The sequence below is a fragment of the Pseudonaja textilis genome, chromosome 1 (genome assembly GCF_049901715.1).
Source record: "Pseudonaja textilis isolate UNSWEBS1 chromosome 1, rPseTex1.2, whole genome shotgun sequence".
Classification (NCBI taxonomy): Eukaryota; Metazoa; Chordata; class Lepidosauria; order Squamata; family Elapidae; genus Pseudonaja; species Pseudonaja textilis.
In genome coordinates, this window is record NC_141990.1 from 194,017,478 (window position 1) to 194,036,625 (window position 19,148).

The 19,148-nt window shown below is 37.8% G+C and overlaps 1 protein-coding gene across 8 annotated transcripts in view; it reads left to right on the forward strand.

The window, feature by feature from the left end:
- Positions 1 to 19,148, forward strand: part of RBMS1 (RNA binding motif single stranded interacting protein 1) — a 139,740-nt gene that overhangs the window by 39,597 nt on the left and 80,995 nt on the right. The window contains exon 1 of one of the 8 annotated variants that reach the window (XM_087920099.1): positions 5,040 to 5,159. The exons of 4 other annotated variants lie outside the window; for them this stretch is intronic. Coding sequence is in view for 2 of the 4 variants with exons in the window: in XM_026697164.2 (XP_026552949.1) it covers positions 5,635 to 5,892 (258 nt within the window). In the remaining 2 variants the exon portion in view is untranslated. Of the gene's footprint in view, positions 1 to 5,039; positions 5,160 to 5,194; positions 5,893 to 19,148 lie in introns of those variants that run through there. 3 more of the 8 variants (XM_087920096.1, XM_026697164.2, XM_026697165.2) reach the window with 3 other exon arrangements.

The window sequence follows — 19,148 nt, forward strand, 5'->3', positions numbered from 1 at the left end:
TAAACTTTGACTTACGATGCAGAAACCAAAGTTATGAGTCATTCATTCATTCATTCTTAAGAGTTCTTCCAAAGCATATTTGTACGGTGGTTGTTGTATTTGGCTCATCCTGTAAACAAACAAACAAAACAATTTTTATGGGTAGAAAACTGAATATTCAACAGTTAAGATTGGTTGTAAGTGTGAGGCCTGGTTGTAAGTGGTTTTTTTCAGGGCTGTCATAATTATATCTATTGCCAATTGTCTCAGCTTGCCCAACAAGAATAGCCAAGATTAGTGGGAGGCAGAAAGCATACATTCTCTGTCTCAAGACTGCTTAATATTCCCCTGAGATCTGGGTGTTTCTGCCCTTGGCCACTGAGCCAGGATGCTGGATTATTAGAATGTGTTAAAATGCATGAAATGAATTTTCACGTTAGCGCATTGTAGGTGTTTATATTTGGTTTTATTGTTATTGCTGGGTGGTGTTGGGGTTTTTTTGGGGGGGGGGGCATTTTTATTATTTTCAACATTTTTGGCCACCCAAGTATTGCTTGTTCAGTAGGCAGCCAAGCAAACTAATTTATTAATTAAGGCCTTTCAGATAGATCTCTTTATCACTTTGCTCTGCTTTCCACCTATCAATCAGAAACTGGCTGGTCTGTAGTTGTCTTGAGTCCCCCCATCTTTTTTCTGTATTTTAAGACAGTCGTTTGCTCTTCTACAGTGTTCTGGCTCTTTACCATCTTTCCAGTTTTTCAAAGACAGTATATGTAGATTTTGGCATTACATAGCTTTTTCAGTATTCTAGGATAAAATTTATCTGGGCCTGAACATTTAAAGTCAAAGTAAGGAGGTATTAGGTGATCAAGTATTTGTTAAACTTCCATCCTGCACTTTCATCCTGCTCTTCACAATTTCCCGTGGAACACATACTTTCTTGTTGGAAAAGAAGAAAATAGGAGATGAGTAAATCTGACTTTTCTTTAATGCCTACTAGCAATTTGCTATCTTTATTGAACAAATGATACACTGGTTCTTGTTTTTATTTTGATGATACCTAAATATGTTTGTGTTATTATTCTTACACAGTTTGCCAAACTTTGTTCATTCTAAACATCAGCATTTCAGATAGCCTCTCTGCAATTAATGTTAATCTACCTGTATGTAGTCTTCATTGGACTGTGGCGCCGCAGTGGTTAAAATGCGGTATTGCAGGCTAATTCTGTCAACTGCCAGTTTGATGCTGAGTGACTCAAGGTTGACTCATGCTTCCATCCTTCTGAGGTCAGTAAAATGAGGACCCAGATTGTTGTGGGCAATATGCTGACAAATTAATTCTTCCAATTAAAATGAAGGTATTTATTCCTGAAGATACAGTATAAAAGTAAGTAAATATAAATCTAGTTGCTTGTAAAACCACAGCAGAGCATTTCTATTAAGTTTTACATAGGCACTTAAAGTATTTTGTCAAAGAACACTTCTGCCACATGTATAGACTGTCATAAGTGCCCTGAGTTATGCAAATAATGTGGAGGTGCTACTGTAATAATAATCCATTATTTAAATTGTAATCAGTTTAGGAACTAAACTTCCATTGCTATTCTTATGTTCCTATAGCAAATTTGGCCCCCATGTGAATATTGGTGAGAGACTGGAATTTGAAGACTTTTGGAGAGGTTTTGTTCCTTTGTGTAATAATTGAACAGTGTAGCATGATTCTTGTATGCCCTCCTTGAAGAGACATGTTCAGAGTCTTTTGATGGATTTTACACTGTTGGATTTTGTTTTACTATTTTTCTAATTTGAATGCGAGCCCTCTGCTGCATTTGGTTGCAAATATCTTTATTATATTGAGTTACGTAAAACATTATAGAAGTGGAGTTGTGCTAATTGGAATATTCCTTTTCATTTTTACCACCCTTCCCTCACATCTTTTGTGAACCCCAAAGAAAATTGGGGTGGGGGTGGAGTGGTATGGAGAAAGGGAGAAGTAGGAATCTGGATGTATTTGGTGGTTGCCATGTCACCAAAGGAAGGGGAAAAAGTCAGGAATCTAGTAGCATCTTTTCCAACTCACACGTTATTAAAAGGTATAAGCTGGAGCTCACTTCCTCAGATAGGATGCATTCCACAGCATTTCTATATAGCTTTGATCATCCTTTTGTACACTGCTCTAAAATCTGTGGGTGAAGGTCTATTCAGTAAATTTTAACTACAAATAATTTAGATTGCAGTCTCGTTTAGTTAAGTGGGTTTAATTCTAAATAGTTCTACATAGGATAGTACCGCAAAGTAATTGTTTTCTTTATATCAACCTTCTAGGGCTTTTACTGAGATATTGGGGGAAAAAAAACCCGGAATGCTTTCTAAGTAATAGCATCCTGTGACACAAAAGACCAAGACTCTCCTTTCAGAGCACTCTTTTTAGGATTAAGCGCCTAATCCTTTAATACCTATAATTGGGTCTAGGTATCATAGAGACTAGGGTTTAGGAAATATTAGAATTGTATGTAAAATGATTGAATTTCTCCAAATTCTAATTTTAGTTCAGAAATTTTAAAAATAGAGCATTTATGCTTTCCTAGAAACCTTTTATCTAGACCCTGCAATGGCAGGGTCTCTCTGCTTTTCCATTCCACTTTGTAGATTAGCCTAGTATGGATAAAGTATGTGAAAAGTTGTTATATTTTTTATTTGACCATTAGAAGTTTGAACTCTAATGCTAAAGTACTCTAATATAAAACATTAGATACAGCCGCAGCAAAAGCTGACTTAAGTACTGTATAATACATGAGGGACAATTAACTATACACCCTAAGTTCAGTGTCAATCTTCTTTTAACATGATGTCCTAGCAAAATCTGCACATGCCTAACCAGGTTCACAATTGCAACTGTGTGGTTCACAGAACATATTAAAAAGAAATCACATTTGTCTTATTATTTTCTTAAAGAGCTTTTTAAAAGATCCCATTGGTGGTGGAAGCAATTTGAGGACCAGTCGTGTGAGAACATGAGCTGACTAATACAGATTACATTGAAATTATGTATTTCTGATGAGCACTCAGTAGAAGTGAACAGTGAGTGAAACTAACTGGATTTCCCCCTTACTGCTTTAAACTATTTTTAAGAGCTGTGTGAGTGCTGTCACAGTACAGAAGGATTTGGATAGTGCTGTGCTGTCATTCAGTCTGGATTTACAATGTAGTCTGAATGTAATTCTTGATTCATTTGCTATTTGAGGCATATTAGTTGCAGTTGCACAGCAACAAGTCCTATTTTGCCAGAAATAAAACATTTACATTCCAGTGTTTCCAATTCTTCACAAGAGTGACATTAAACTTCCCAAATTACAAAACTCTGAAGCTGGCAAATCTCTTTAGCTGTGGAATATTACAAAGCAGTGATTAATATATAGCAAATTAATAAATGTTTATAGAATGCTGATGAAAACCAATGCATCCTTAGTTCAGAACCAAGTCCCAATGAACCTAGCTTTCCAATTTACATAATTACATATTCATATTTCCTGAAGTTCTGACCCTTCTTTATTTCAAGGTAACCATTAGTGTTACCCAAATGTCTATGTTAGACTTTTTTAAAAAAGCATTACTTTGGGCCAGTTATTATGTCAGCCCTAGGAAGAAGACTGGTAAACCACTTCCGAATTCTTGTCAAGACAACTGCAGAGACTTGTCTAGGCAGTTGTCAAGAGTCAACACTGACTCAAAGGCACACAGAGAGGCATTTTTTGTTATTGTTGAAATTCTGGAATTAGGGTAAAGGTTATCTTGCCCTGTAGTTTTGGAGTTGTCTTTCAACTTTGCTGTCAAAAGCCATTGGTATCCCCTCAGGGGCAGGAAACTGTTGTTGCATTCCAAATATCTAGCACGTAACCATTACAAATGTATTTTCCTACCCCCGTTTGTATTTTTTTTCTTTTCAGTATGGAAAGACTCAACTATATCCTATCCTTTTAATTTGGAATTAAATTTCCGAGTGTCTTCCCTTGTCACATAAAGAGTTCTCCTAACGGGAGTGCTGCACAGAAACGCACAAATAAAAATAAAGCACACGGCCCTTTACATTTGAGAAGGAGAAAGCGCATTTATTCATCTTATGTCGTCTAGTAAAGGGAATATCTTTCCCTCACGTAGTACACCGACTTAATCGTTTAGCAGCAACCTGTTTGCTCGACGAACAGCGGAGTCTGGCGCTTTTCAGAGCGTTTTCACATTCTAGGTCTGCGCCCGTATAAGGATCCTATTACCGGAGCTCACACGGCTTCAGCCAAGCTCTGGAGTTCCGTCAAAAGTGGGTGGTGCCTTCTCTTCATCCCTGCATGTTCACTCTCCTGCCACAAGGGTAATAGTGTATTTTCAGGGAAAGAAAAGAGCTCTTGCGCTTTAGTTTCAGCCCTTGGCGTGGCGCTAATCAGAAGTTTTACTTCAAATACTCAAACTGTTTGCGGCGGCGCGGATGTCTCCTTCAGGGAGATTGGCTTTCTTTCATTATTGGCATTGCCCTGTCAATAAGCCGCGCTGGTGGGAGGCGGGGGGGCGGCAAGGCGTTCGGCTAAGGTCCGTATTCAACCCTTGTTTCTCCAAACCGAAGTGAGGGAAGAATGGACTTATCCGGTGACACTCGGAGGAAAAACCAAAACCTAAGCGGAAAATGGTTGCTGTTGCTCCCTTTGCTCAGCCCCCGCCATTGCTCACACGCCAACCAGAACCATCTGAACTGTTTTTCTTTTCCCCCTTCCTCTCCTACTACGGCATCATCGGAGCCCTTTCGGTGGCATGAACTCCTGACTCTAGTTTACACTAGTTTCGGGTGATGGTTTGTCTTAAGACGCTTAAAAGAGCGGCCGGTTTTCTAACAGGCGGCTACAGTTTGCCCCTTGGAGTTAATGGAAAACTTGCTTGGTCGTCGCCCACGCCGAAATTCACTTTTGCCATGGCTGCTTCCCACCCAAGCATCACCACCCACCACCCCTTTTGTGTCGCTGGGGGTTTAGTTGCACACGCACATACGGATCCCGGCCCGGGGCTCGCCGTTCGCGCGCCCGCAGACAGAACGGCCCGGCGGCCCTGCCTGCGGAACGCGGTACTGCTACCCTCTGGCGCACACCACGAATCGTAGAGCGCGCCGACTGACTGGCTACCCCGAGGAATGCGCGGTATGCAAGAGGCAGAAGCAACCATTCGACGGGACGGGGAGGGGGGACGGGAGCGGCCCATGTCTGCGGCGGGCGCAGAAGCACGCGCGTTGCGAGGCGTCGCGCGCGGTCCGGAGGAAAAAAGCCCTTTCGCGACGCGTGCCTAGACGCCGAATAGCCGCCGCCGCGTGGGAGCGGCTCGGTGCCTTCCGATTTAGTTGTTTCGACTCCCCCCACCCTCCTCTGCTCGGTTGCGCGCTCTCTGTATGTTTTTCCTCTCCCTTGCTCTCGCTCGCTGGGCGGTGGTTGAGGCTGTTGGTAGTTAGGATCGATTCTGCTGTTGCTTAAGTCGCCGCGGCGGGCAGCAGCGGTAGTATTGGGTTAGATCAATGAAGGGGCATTTATGGCAGGCTGGCCAGCTGAAGCTGTAGGCTCAGCGCGACTTCGCTGCCGCCGGTGATCCCAGGAGAGGGAAGGAGGAAGACGGGCGCGTTGCATGAGAGACTCAGCCCGGGGAGAGGGGGGTGGAGGCAGAGCAGGCGGAGGCGTCGAGCCAGCAGCCAGCTGCAGGAGCAGAGACCCGTCCCAGCAGCCGGGGAGAGAGAGGCGTTTTCCAGCGGTCGCCTCCCTGAATCGCGCCCCAGCCAACTTGCTTCCCGTCCGCAGGGGAAGTTCGGGCTTAGGCTGGGCAATGATTTTCCCCAATAGCAGCAGCAACTCTGCGGGCGGCAGCCGGACTCCATATAGGAAGCAGGTAAAAAAAAAATGTTTTTTAAAGGAGAAAAGGGGAGGAGGAATCAAGTTGCAGTTTCTGTGGGGCGGGGGAGGGCAGGTTTGCTCGTAGGGAGGGGCGCGGAGGAAGAAGAAGGGGTGAGGACTTAATTGTAGTTGGGGCTCGATCTTGAGGATCTAGTAGTGAATCGAGCGCTCTCTTTTTTTTTCCCCTCTCCTCCCCGGGACGAGCTTAAGTGTCTTTTTCCCCTTTGCTTCTTGCCTTTTCTTCCTGTTAAGATTGTATCACGCGGATTTCCACTTAAAAAGAAAAGAAAGAACGCCGCCTCTTTGTGTTCCGGCAGGAGATTCCAGACTGGGCAACATACAAATCTTGCAGAAAGCGGTGTTGTTTCAGGATAGGGAAGCCCAAGACCGAGTAATAAAACCACCACCACCTCCTCTCGATTGCTATCAGGGAAGGAGAGGGTACGGACAAATGTCTTAGAAAACGAATAGACACTTCAGCCCGGTAGTGTCTATTTGGGTAGAAATAGTAAAGAGGGAGAGACGTACCCCAAGCAAAAAGACATTTTTTTCTTTGACGGAAAAAAAGGGGGGAGATTGGACATTATTCATACCACGGGGCGGATGTGGATATCGTGCCAAGGCGCGGGTTTCTCTAACTTAAAATTAATTTGTAATAAGACGCCCCTTTAAGTAATTCTTAGAAATGTGTAATTGAAATTGCATACAATAGTGCCTTTTATCCATTTGCTATATGTATTGAAGAAATGGTTAAAATGGCTTACACACAAAATTACTGTTGCTTTATTGGTTTCCTCTTCCTTTCCAGACAACAAGAAAATTGGATTCTAAAAAATATGACGAGTTTCAGTCTGACATGTTGATTTAATTCTGCCCCAAACAGACACTCTAGTAGACTGTGCTCCTAGAATGGTTATGTCAATATCCTGTTCTAAAAAAAAAAAAAGGTGGTTGGAGAAAGGGATGTCTAGCTGTCTTCCAAAGTATTCCTTATTCATATAAAACAGACTTCTCTTCATTCCATTTTAATTTAGCCTCTTCATAAAACTATTTTTCCCTTCTGGGCATGCAAATGTATTTAGAAACAATATCTTCGTTAAACGTGAATAGCAAGAAATTTGACTGGAACAAAAATTAATCAGTCTCTATAGAACTGGACTTTCTATCATTAGAGCTGTGATCTTGATTGCTTCAGTGAGATTACTCTGTGACAGAATGCTCCTTTATTTTAATTTAATTATGTGTAAGTGTAGAGGTTGTTGATGATGTTGCTAAAGGTTTCGTGGAATATTAGTTTAATCTTTAATGTTTCTCATTTTGTCCATAGCCTGATGTTAACAATTTCATAAAACATTTAGCAGAATGGGCAGATTTCTTAGCATATCTTTTATAATATTATGTTTTGGTTTTAAATGATCAATTAATATAATTAGGGAAGGTCTTTCTTCTAAAGGAAAAAAAACCCGCTATGCAGATAATACAGTAGTGATCACAGTCTTCCGCTATTTTTTTTTTGTTACAAATACAATGTAAACAAGCATTTGAGGGAGTCGAAAAGTAAGCCAAATCTTTTAAAAAGTTTTGTTGTTCATTGATCCATCAGTGACACCATAAGAAGGTAGTGATAAAGGTGAAGCTGCTGGGAGAGAAAAGAGGATGAACCTTTTACTGGAAGGCTGTATGTTTTGCATGCAGATGCTAATCATATGATGGATTGGAACACACTGATAAGGATAAGATGCTCTTCTTTCACAGTCCACTCCTTGAATTCAAAGAGCTAAAAGGGTTGAATGAATCAGAAAAACAAACACACTTCCCTTTCAATGGGGAGAGGGAGAAAATGAATGTAGGCCTGAGACCCTGGGTACCAAAGGTTTGTTTCATTGGCGTCCAGCCATTCTTTAGTGAAACACTTCCTACTTAGGCTGGGGAAGGCTGAGTGTCTAGGCATTCCAGCTAGTATAAGCTCCTGTTGATTTTAATTGGGGCAGACTTTGGCACATTGTCATTCAGAATGTGCTTCTTTATTTCTCATTCTTGCTGAAGTCTTTATCAGTTCTTGTAATAAGATCTTGAGAGATATGGAGGAGCTATTATCACATATAAATAAATCTAATTCTAGCGTGTAAATAAATGCTACTGTACCACATTTTTACAATCATGGGGATGATTGTATTTTTCAGCAATGATGCATTTCTGCATGCTGTTTAAGTATTTTTTAAAAATTGAAATGAACTACTTATATTCTTGCAGTGCTAAATTCCTTTTTAAGCCACTCTTTATTGCTTTGAGCCATGCCATAATTTAAGGAAATATTTTTTGACAGTTTTTTTTCCTTATTTATATATACAGGAATGACTTTTACATTAAGTTTTCAACAATACCATAAGCTTCTATGTGACTTATTTGACCATATTGCTAATTTATAATATGAACTTATAAACGTTCACTCAAAAGCAAATCTAACTGCCTGATGACTTAAGCAAGGAAAAGGACAAGGAGTTGGTCCAAAGAGATAATTTGGGGTACTAAACAAAGTAACACAAAAATATATTTTATTAGATGGAAATTACCTTGTACAGATAGTCCTCAACTTATGATCACAAATGAGCCCAAAATTTCTGTTGCTAAGCGAGACATTTTAATGACCTTTCTTGCCACATTTGTTAAGTGAATTGCTGCAGTTGTTAAGTTAGTAACATGGTTGTTAAGTGAATCTGACTTCCCCATTGACTTGTCAGAAAGTCACAAAAGGTGATCACATGACCTAGGGACACTGCAACAGCCATAAATATGAGTCGTTGCCATGTGTCTGAATTTTGATCACATGACCATAACATGCGTAAGTGAAAAATGATCATAAGTCAGATTTGTTTTCACTGCTGTTATAACTTTGAACGGTCACTAAATGAACTATTTTAATTCAAGGACTACCTGCAATTCGTTTCTGTTCAGTCCTTGCAAATATACCTATGTTTCTTCCACATACATAGAAACTAAATGCTACTTAAACAACCAGCTCATTTCATTAAGCAATACGTAATTACACTACAATACTTTAAATAGACCTGCCGTGCTTCTTTCTGTCCTTATACTCAGTTCTAGGAGCCTATTTCTCTCTCTCTCTCTCTCTCTCTCTCTCTCTCTCTCTCTCTCTCTCTCTCTCTCTCTCTCTCACACACACACACACACACACACCCCTTTGTTTTTTGTCATTTGGAAAGAAGAAGGTGGTGTCAATTCTTGTACTCTATAATGTTTTAGTAAGGATTGCACACAGATCTTTGAAATCACCTCTTGGAAAAGGATTTTCCTATATTATGAAAACAATGGAGCATGCTGAAATATTTCTCTTAAGATGTAAGTTCAAAATACTTGAAAAGCTGCTGAGGATATAGATAGGTCAGCTGATAGTTTAGATTTATGCTTAACATAAGTGTACATATTCCCTTCTAGTTCATTATATTTAAGGCAATAGTAGTTCTCAAAGTTCAAATTGCTTCTCAATTGATAATATTTAAAACATTTTACTAATAAAAAGTAGTAGCACAACTTAATCCTAATTCATGTTAATTCTTTTCCTTAAAATACATTTAAATCAAACAATTCGTGAAATACCTTTAATACCCATGAATAACTTACTTGCTTAATGTAAAATCTGTTTTTGAGGCATTTGTAAAAATAAGGATTTTTGAACAGGAGATGCAAATAATGGGGGGCGGGGAGCAAATAGTTTTATCTATGGGAAATGTTAAGATAAGTCCAATAATATTTGCATATATAGATCTGAATTTGAATTACAGAGTAAAACTACTGATTTAATTCTGAAAATAAGATTTGCTTTCCATTCCGAATGCAACTGTTGCAAAATAAATAGGGAAGGTAATTAAGAATTTTTGAGTTCAAGTTATTGTTAATACTGGAGCTTATTTTTTTTCAAATGAAAGTTGAGACCATGTTTATATTAGTTGTCCATAAATGTTAGTTTGAGAAGAGTTTTTATCTTATTTGGTTGAGTATTATTTTACTCTAAGTAACAACCATTCTTGTTGCTTGTTGTTACATTATGGGAGTATAATACTTCACAAATATAAGTAGTGTGCTGTTTTCAAGAAGATTAATTAGGCATAACTCCTATAAACTTTTTTTACATTGATTCAGTGATTGGCCTATGTTGGTTAATCTTGTTATACATAACAGGACTTGCACAATACATCAATACATTGTATAATACATTCTAACGTGATCAAATGTTTAAAACTGATCAAATCATCCCAAAGAGATAAGCATCTATTTCTATTTTATAACTTCACTCTCTGCATTTCTCACTCTTATAAAATTCGTTTTTCATTGTTGAAAGAGAGACAGAGATTTAAGAGTGTATATAGATTGTTAATTTCTTTGTTTAATAAAATCATCTTTAAGAAAGGTCAGCTATATTTTGAAAATTTGCACAGTAAACTTTTACAAAAGGAAGAAACACACTCTTCCAGCTTAATCTTATTCCTGGAATTAACATTTTAAAGCTACATGCCCACACATTTTATGGATTAAACAATTTAGTCATCAATCCACAATCATTCACTGAGGAGTAATCCAATTAAAAAATGGGAGCGAGGAATCCTTCGGCATCAGTTTCTTGCACAGGATGTAATCTCAGTAGAGAAAACCAATTAGTGTTGTAATCATAGAGGCATTTCTGTTGCTGTTCCTGAACATGAATTTCTTGATCTGGAAACAGGCTGGTTGTCGTTTTCCATGTGTGGCTCCATTGAATTATGGGCATCATTATGTACCTGTTGTTTCCAGTGAGATTAGATTTGTTTCTTGCCTTTCCTTTAGGAATTCAAAGCAATGTCCATAATATTCCTGCATTCAACAAGGGAGCCACGGGAGGCTGCCGTGGCTCCCTTATGAGCTTCCACGTATAGGCTTATATATAGGGCTTATATATGTGGTATAGGCTTATGTGTATGAATTGCATTGGAGCCAGTATCTCTTCATAGAGCTGTTCATTGATTCTAGTAGCAGTTAGCAATTTCCTGTTTTCACCCGAGCAAAAGTACCCCAGGGCCATATTTTAGATAACAGTTTTAGAGGGAGAAGAAGGAATTAGGGTCATGGTCTGCTTGTTCCATTGAGGAAAATCATCACTGAATACAGGATTATTTCGGTAATCAAGAGGCTGAAATTCAAGTATTATACTTCACTGTATCTGACTAGTTAAATTTACAGGAAGGCTTACTGCAAGCCCTGGTGCCTTTCCACGGGCAAAAATAAGTCCCATTAAATTTATAGGATGTCTTTCCAAGAAAGTTGCTTAGAATTTACAGTCTAAACCATTGTAAAGGCTTGAACTACATTAGTAATAAATATATTTTTATGTTTCTGCTGCAGCTAATGTTCAACCTCAGTGGACTGTTCTTTTTTCTCTGCTAGAGAAGCATTCAGAAACAGCAGGAGTTTAAAATATTCTCATGATTAGTAGAGCTTGAGCACTTAAAAACCATTTCCCCTTTTTAAAAATTTTGAAGAGATTGGACGTAGTCAAAAATTATTAATCTGGTAATATATGTATTATGCATTTCCAGGCAAGTAGGTTGATTTCTATACAATAAAAGCTAACATCAGGACTGCAGAGAGATAAACAGAATATACAGGATATACCAAGAGAAGGAAATATGTGTAGCTCAAGGTTGAACTGTGGGGTCCTTGGTGCTTTCCAAGCTTTGTCGTTTCCTTGTAGATATTTCATTGCCCAGTTAGCTAATACCATGATGATGTTGTCTAGTTGGGTAGTGAAATGTCTCCAAGAAAACAACCAAGCTCAGAGAGCAGCAAGGACTCCACCAACATAATATATTTTATAGAAGAAGCAATTAATTATTTAACTGTTAAGTATCCATACAAATGAAAAAAAAATCTGTTGAAATTAAGGAGTAATGGCAGCTTGGTGGAGGTTTACCTGCTGTTGGGTGCCAAAGATCCCAATTCTAGTCTTCTGGCATCTACTTAAATGATAAAGTAATGGATGATGGGAAGGGTACTCTGGAGGACTTCTGCCAATCAAGACTGTATCACACTGACCTAAGGAGATAAATATAGCAGAGTCTGCATATGATGGGATACGTAGCCATTTTTCTCTGCTCAAGTAGGCTGAAGAAGTTCCAGTGTGATTGCAACAATCATGAAAATGTTCTGCAGAAGAGAACTCTGCCTTGAGCAACTGTTTTCACTTAATGAAAGGCGGCTCCTTGGAAGAAGACTTACTTTCAAAGGAAAATTTTACCCAAACAATGAAAACTTCTCTCTAAAAGGCGCTTGGCTGCATTGCATGAAGAACTGAAGCAGCTGCCACAGGGGAAAGATGGAGAAGATGATTGCATTGTAATAAATTTAGCTGTACTCTGCAGAAACCTCTCAATCTGCAGTTTCCTGCCTGCAACAGGAAAAGGAAGGGATGTACTGTGGAGAGAAAAAGAGAACTGAATGAGAACTATTTGTTTGGTGCGGACTATAGAACTACCAGTCTGTTTTAATATAGGTCTATATCATGGGCTTCAATTGGGTTTATTCTGAACTGTATTCATATTGAGAATCATGAGGATTCAGTAACATTTAAAATGCATGAACATTTTGGCATGATAAAGCATTTTAGACATAACCGTGTATAATTTTGCTAGATTTTACTATATTGAAACTTTGCCCTGTTCTGCCTTTTGTATTTGATGTCTTCGACTTTCATTTTTCACTTCTTAAGAGTTCTAATTATCCTACAAAATATCTAGGCATCTTCATTGTTTAAGATCTAGTCAAACAACAGTGCTTTGCAATTTTTTAATTGTTTCCAAAAGGTAAAATGCCGTGAGAGTTACTGTTCTCGAATGCAGAGCCTGTGCCTTATGGATTTACTGAAGCTGATATTATATTTTTAAAATTGTAAAATACTTGAATGACAGTGTTTCAAATTTGTTAGGAATTTGTGGCACTTTAATAGCTTTTGTTTGTTTGATGGAAACTAATCTTACTTCAGTCGCAAAATCTTCATTTTAAAGGCACCTGGAAGGCCATCTGTCTGTCTCCCCCCTCATTATTTTCAGGCTAGTCTATTCTTAAAATGCTAATGAAATAAGGTGCAACTAGTTTGTATTATGAGGAAGTACTAGATACATTTTAATTTTCTTTTGTATAGTTACACACTTTTGTTCATTTATTAACTGTCTCCAAATTATTTGTTTGCAACAACTCTGACTTTTAAATTCTATTTTACCTAAGAAGCATTGTTGCCAAAATATGAAATCAGCAGGCCTGTAAAATAAGGGATTCTTTGCACATAGGAAGAACTTACGAGATTTGCTGGAAAAACTTTTTAAAAAGCTTTTTTCCTCTCAAAGGAAAGGAAGAGACTGTGACTCCTACAAATGAAAACATTTCTCTTTTTTGAGGCTTTCAGGGGACAGAGTCATTTGGAGAGCTTGCAGTTTGATGGTGCATGCATCTTCCAAGACTGTTTACATTCTACCAAAAATAACTTTCAAATTCTGCATTTGAATTAATCCTTTGCATTCAGAAGCCCCAGATGTAATCTTAAGAATACTTGCTTGTCTTTATTGGCCAGGGTTAAGCAACTTGCAGGCTTTGGGCTGAATGTAGCCTCCAACTAAAGCCATCTGCAAGCAATTTAGACTTTTCAATTTCATGGCAGCTATTATGAAAGAGAAAGGAAAGAGGGAGTCATGAGGAGAAAAGAAATATCATAAATAGGAGAAAGTGTCAGGTGGAAGGAGTGGCCCATTAATTTTGGTTCTAGCTTGCCCTATCTTTCTTTCTTTCTTTCTTTCTTTCTTTCTTTCTTTCTTTCTTTCTTTCTTTCTTTCTTTCTTTCTTTCTCTATTCATGTAGCTTCCATCACTTCATCCATGAAGGAAACTCATGAGAAATTGTTGTCTGATGCATAGACAGAACTAAGCTTACTTTCAGTGTTCCAAAACTGCCTTTTTGTGGGTTTAAAGACATTTTAAATAACTCCTTTGATGGACCTTGCTTTAGCTACTTATGTCCGCTATCCACAAGTGACTTCACATGGCAATCTTTCTCCCATAATTTACTTGTCTTTCGTGAGTCAGAAAGGGCCAGTAATTTCCCATGAAATAGTTCTAGTAGTCATGTGATATGGTTTTAGAAAATTGAGTGGTACATTCAGTGCCAGCTGTTGTTGGAAGAATGGCAGATTGTTCTATAAACTTAGTCCTCAACAATGACCACAATTGGGATTGGGATTTTGGTTGTTAAGCAAAGCAGTCATTAAGTAAAAATTATGTGATTGCCCATATGACTGCATCACTCAGTGATTGCAATCCCAGCCCTCCGGATGTGGTCATTAGGTGGACAGAATTCCAGGTAAGAAGAGTGTGGGGTACCTCTCCTACTGAAATCCAAACAGGATTTTCAGCCCCCAAACAGAGAGACACTAGTGTGGAGCCTGCACTGGGCCTCCCCTACTCCCAAGGCATTCCGGTGCTCCTTACTTTGCAGTTCCACTCAGGAGCTGAAAACAGTGAAGAGACACATGCATAGCCTGCGCCAGCATCCCCCATTTACCTGAGGCAGCTCCTTACCTTACCATGCTGATTCTCTACTCTCTGCTTGGATTTTGGCTCCCTTGCCATCTTTGAGGACTGGCCGAAAGAGCTACTTGCTGAAGGAGTTCACCTCCTTTCCATGCACAGAAGAGAACTCCTTTGGCAGAATACAGGAAAGGAGGCAGAATCTGCAGGAAATCTTGATAAAATCTTCACAAATCCTCTGTGCACCGAAGGGAAGTCCTTTGTCAGGATGCAGGAATCTTCAGGATTTGGGCTCAATTTCTGCACCTGGCTGAAGGAGTTCAGCTCCCCACGGAGGCAGTTTTTTTCAGCGATCCCGAAAAAGATGAGAGGGGGGCCTGGAGAGGCACAGCAGCTTACAACCTTCCCTGCTGTCCCAAAGGCCCATTGACTTTCTGGTGGGGAAGGTTGTAAATAGCACTCGGATGATCGCAGAGCACTTGGCAACTGGTTGTAAGTTCAATTCGACTGTGATCACATGACAGTGGAGATGATGGTGCAACAGTTTTTGGTGGCTGGAAACATTTATGAGCCATTTCTCAGGCTAATATCTTCATTAAACAACTGTAAGTCAAAGATTACCTATAGAACAAAGACATGATGGTAAATTTTTGGTGATACTTTTTTAAGGGAGAACATGGTTACACTGATTATAAACTATACAATCATGCCTTAGCTCTCCTTATACATTTGTCATTTATTAACTATACAGATGTTTCCTAATTATGGCTAATGTTATAGCTGGTAAGCAGAAATCATTGAGAATTCTGGTATACTATAGAATAGCTGCATACTGTTGTAATTCATGTTTCTTGCTTTTTGCCTCTATTTGGTTTGCTTATGGTTCACATTTTGTAATAATGATAAGAAATCAGGGGTTTAGCCATTTGTGGGTTTTTTTTTTAGTTATTTGTACTTCTAGAAAAAACCAGGCAAGAATTATCAAGATATTTTCAATACCTTGCAGTTGGTGCATGGTTAAATTGGCTTCTAATTGGCTTTTATATGCTTATGTATGTATATCTATACACATATATGCCCATTTTTACCCATTTTGATGTCTCATCTCATTTATTAAACATTTCCCAATATTTTCAATTTCTGTTGAAGTCTTATCTAGTTCAGTACTATCTTGTTGGTATGTAAATGTGTTCCTAATGGTACAATTTGGAGGCAACTGATAATTAGCAACGTCTTGCTAGATTTTTTTTTTAATGGAAAGTCTGTTGTGATATTTGATTATGTAAGAGTCAGATCTCATAAACATTATGAGCAGATGAGAATTTATGGCAAGTGTCCAGCTCCTTATATGGAACTCTCGTACCATAAATATCTTGGACAATTAATATTTTCAGTCTGACTTAGTGATAGGGATGAGGCCTGTGCCAATCATTCAGTGAGATACTCTGCTCACAAAGCTTCTTCCTGATCTGTGCCTCAAAGCAGCCACCAAAAAATGCAGCAAGCTTCTTCAAGGGTTGTCTAAGTAGGCACACACATATTCACAAGATTGTGAGAAGGCCTTAGTCTAGCCAAGTCTATATTATTTTTATTGCCTTATTTAATTAAGTCACCTAGGGTAGCAAGCTAGCAGTATAAACAAAATTATTGTGTATGCGACAAACACAGAACAGTGATGTACCAAGTGACCCATATATGATCATGACGTATAATATAATTTTTATAAACTGTGGTAACATCTGTGCCAAAGAAGGAAGGTTGTGCTACAATATATTTTTAGATATACCATTTTAAAAATCAAAGTATGTCCAAAGAAAAGGGTATGATGATGGAAGACATTACACTGTGTGTAATGCTCTTCATGATGGCATTTTACCTTTCTACTGAGCATCAAATATCACAAAACTAATTTGATTACAGTGTAATGTCCCCAAGAAATAAATGGATAGGATCATTTTAAAAATAGCCTGGACTGTTCAAACGTATTCAAACATATTCATATTGTAGCCTAAACCCAAGGAATAGGCGTGCTGTTCATATTTGGAACAATGCAAATTTATTAACATTAAAAAATAAAGACTAAATTAGAAGTAAGTGCCAGAGAATGTAATGGGGCCTCTCTTTGAATAGACATGTTTGTCCTATTCTATAGACATGTTGAAGTCTTGTCTGTTACTCTGTCTTACCAATTTTCTGCAGCCGTTTTTACAAAGCAGTTACTTAATCATCCTCCTGTAAAAAGTATTTTGGCTGCCAGAGCTATGGGAGTTACCAGACATCTTTTGTGTAGTGACATTAGCTATAAGACAGGCCATTTAGCACAGAGTGAAAAGTCAGTTTTCAGAGTTCTATGGATGACTCACTCAACAACTTTCTGTATTATTTTTTTAACAGAATTTCTGGGGCACATTGCATAACATATGCATACGATCAGCTAATCTCCAACACTGAATACTATCTAGATAATATAGTGTGTAATATCACTGAAAGTCTTGTGTACAAAAAAGTGGCACCATAAAGATTTCTGATTTCTAAAAAAGCAATAATCATTAATAATAAATATATTTTCCTTTACTATTTCTGAGGTTTTGAGGTCTCCACCTTAGCACTGTATAGTTGTTTATCACCAACATCTTTGATTATTAACTATTAATAATGCTAATAGTTATTTTTTAGTATGTACTTTTACTTTACTATATCAAAATGCATTTAAATCTTCCTTGCTTCAGAAAAAGAAATTTTTTCTGAAGAGAGTCTTTGCATGTAATTCATAGAGAAAAGAGGGGAGTTTCTCTCAGTTTAATCTTACAACTTCAGATAATAAGAGAATGAACATTTATAATATTTAGAGAAACTGCTTTTCTTCTAATCAGCAGATACATTACCTATGGATCCTATCCCAAACCAATCTATTTCTTCATCCTTCTGGTACCTGACTATATCATGTTGCTTTGTTTTTTTGTGTTTTTTTGGCCACATACATAATCATTTAAATAAATGCATTCCAATTTATTACCAATAAGTTTGTGGAACATAAGAAATGGAATGCTTGCTTGGAAAAATCCAGCATAACATTTTAGAAAGATGCTATAGTGACCATTTCACTGCTTTTTGTAGCCTTCCTAAGAATCCATTTACAATTTTGGGCAGTTCATGGAGAAACATTGACTTGACTGGGTCCTGATACATTTGCAACATTCCTATCAGCCTCTGTCCAAAACACTGAAGTGATTCTATCAGCTGATGATTTGATGCACTATTGCTTTAAATGACAACAGGTTGTCAGCTGGCACATGTTTTTTTTTTTAAATCATCTTTAACAGTCAATAAATTGAGATAATTGCAGAAATACATATTTGGGGATACAGTTCTTTTCTTAATACAAAACAAAGCAATTAAATTCTATGTTGTCTGAAATGGTATAGGGTTTCCTTTACAACTGCATCAAATTACTATGGAAATTCTGATCCCAATTGTCATACGTTGAGGACTGCCTGTATTGTTTATATTAATATTGATCAGAATCTTAAAATATTGGAAGGGTCTTAAAATCCCTTCCAACTCATGTTATTCTATTCTATTTATTTTATTTAAATGCAAATAAAAGTCAGGATATTTATTCTTTGATGTCAGATTCTGAGTGTTGGCACAATAGAGAAGCCTGCCATACAATTAAACCCACGCAAGCTTCAAATAAGGGTGATAGTAATGCTGATTAAATTACTACTGTATTATATATAAGCTGAGACAGTGAGCTTAGGCAGAATTTTTTTTTAAATGATTTTGAATGCCTTTCCTTGTAAGTTTTTCCCCTTAACCTATGGCATTTCTCCCAAGGAATGACCATGTAACCCTTTCAATTAAAAAGGAACTAAAGCAGGCTTATTGCTTCTTAGAATGCACTTTTGTTTAAAATTTCCAAGTCTTCTCTGATGATTAATAATTTCAGGATAAAGAGGAAATGTTGCAATGATTTAAGATGAAGATACTAGTAAAAAGGGATGTTTCTCAGAAGCCTGGAATGTCAGTAAAATCCAGATACAAAGGGTTAGTTAATATATTTTTTTTGTAAACGCCATAATTGCAATAAAACTGGAAGCTACTCATTTGAATTTAAGAAATCTGCATCTTAATTTTATGCATATCAATTTTGATATAAGTTCTTGACATGTTTAGTGACATGTTTAGTTTGCAGTAAAAAATACTATGCCTTGAATATGATCTTGGTGAGATTTTTTTTAATTATTATAATTTGCCATCAAGTCATTTTTTACTCCTAGCAACTACATAGATTTTCTCCATGATGATCTATCTATCCCATACTTATTATTTCTGGTCTTCCAGTGTTATAGTCATCACACTGTAACAGAGACCATTCATTTTGCTGCTGGTTGTCCTCTTCTTTTTCTATTTCTTTTTATCTTTCCCAGCTCCTAAGTACTAGTTCTTTGGATCATGTGTCCAAACTAGGATAATTTGAGCCTGGTCTTTTGGCCTCAAGTGAGAACTTTGGTTGATTCGTTTGATGATCCACTCTTTTATTTTCTTTGCTATCCTATCCTGCTTCTTTAAAGTCCAACTTTGCTTTCACAGACAGCCACAGGGAATACCCTGGCTTGCATGATTCTGATCTTTTTCTTTTTTTTCTTTTTTTTTGGGGGGGGGGGCTAGATAATTGCAAATT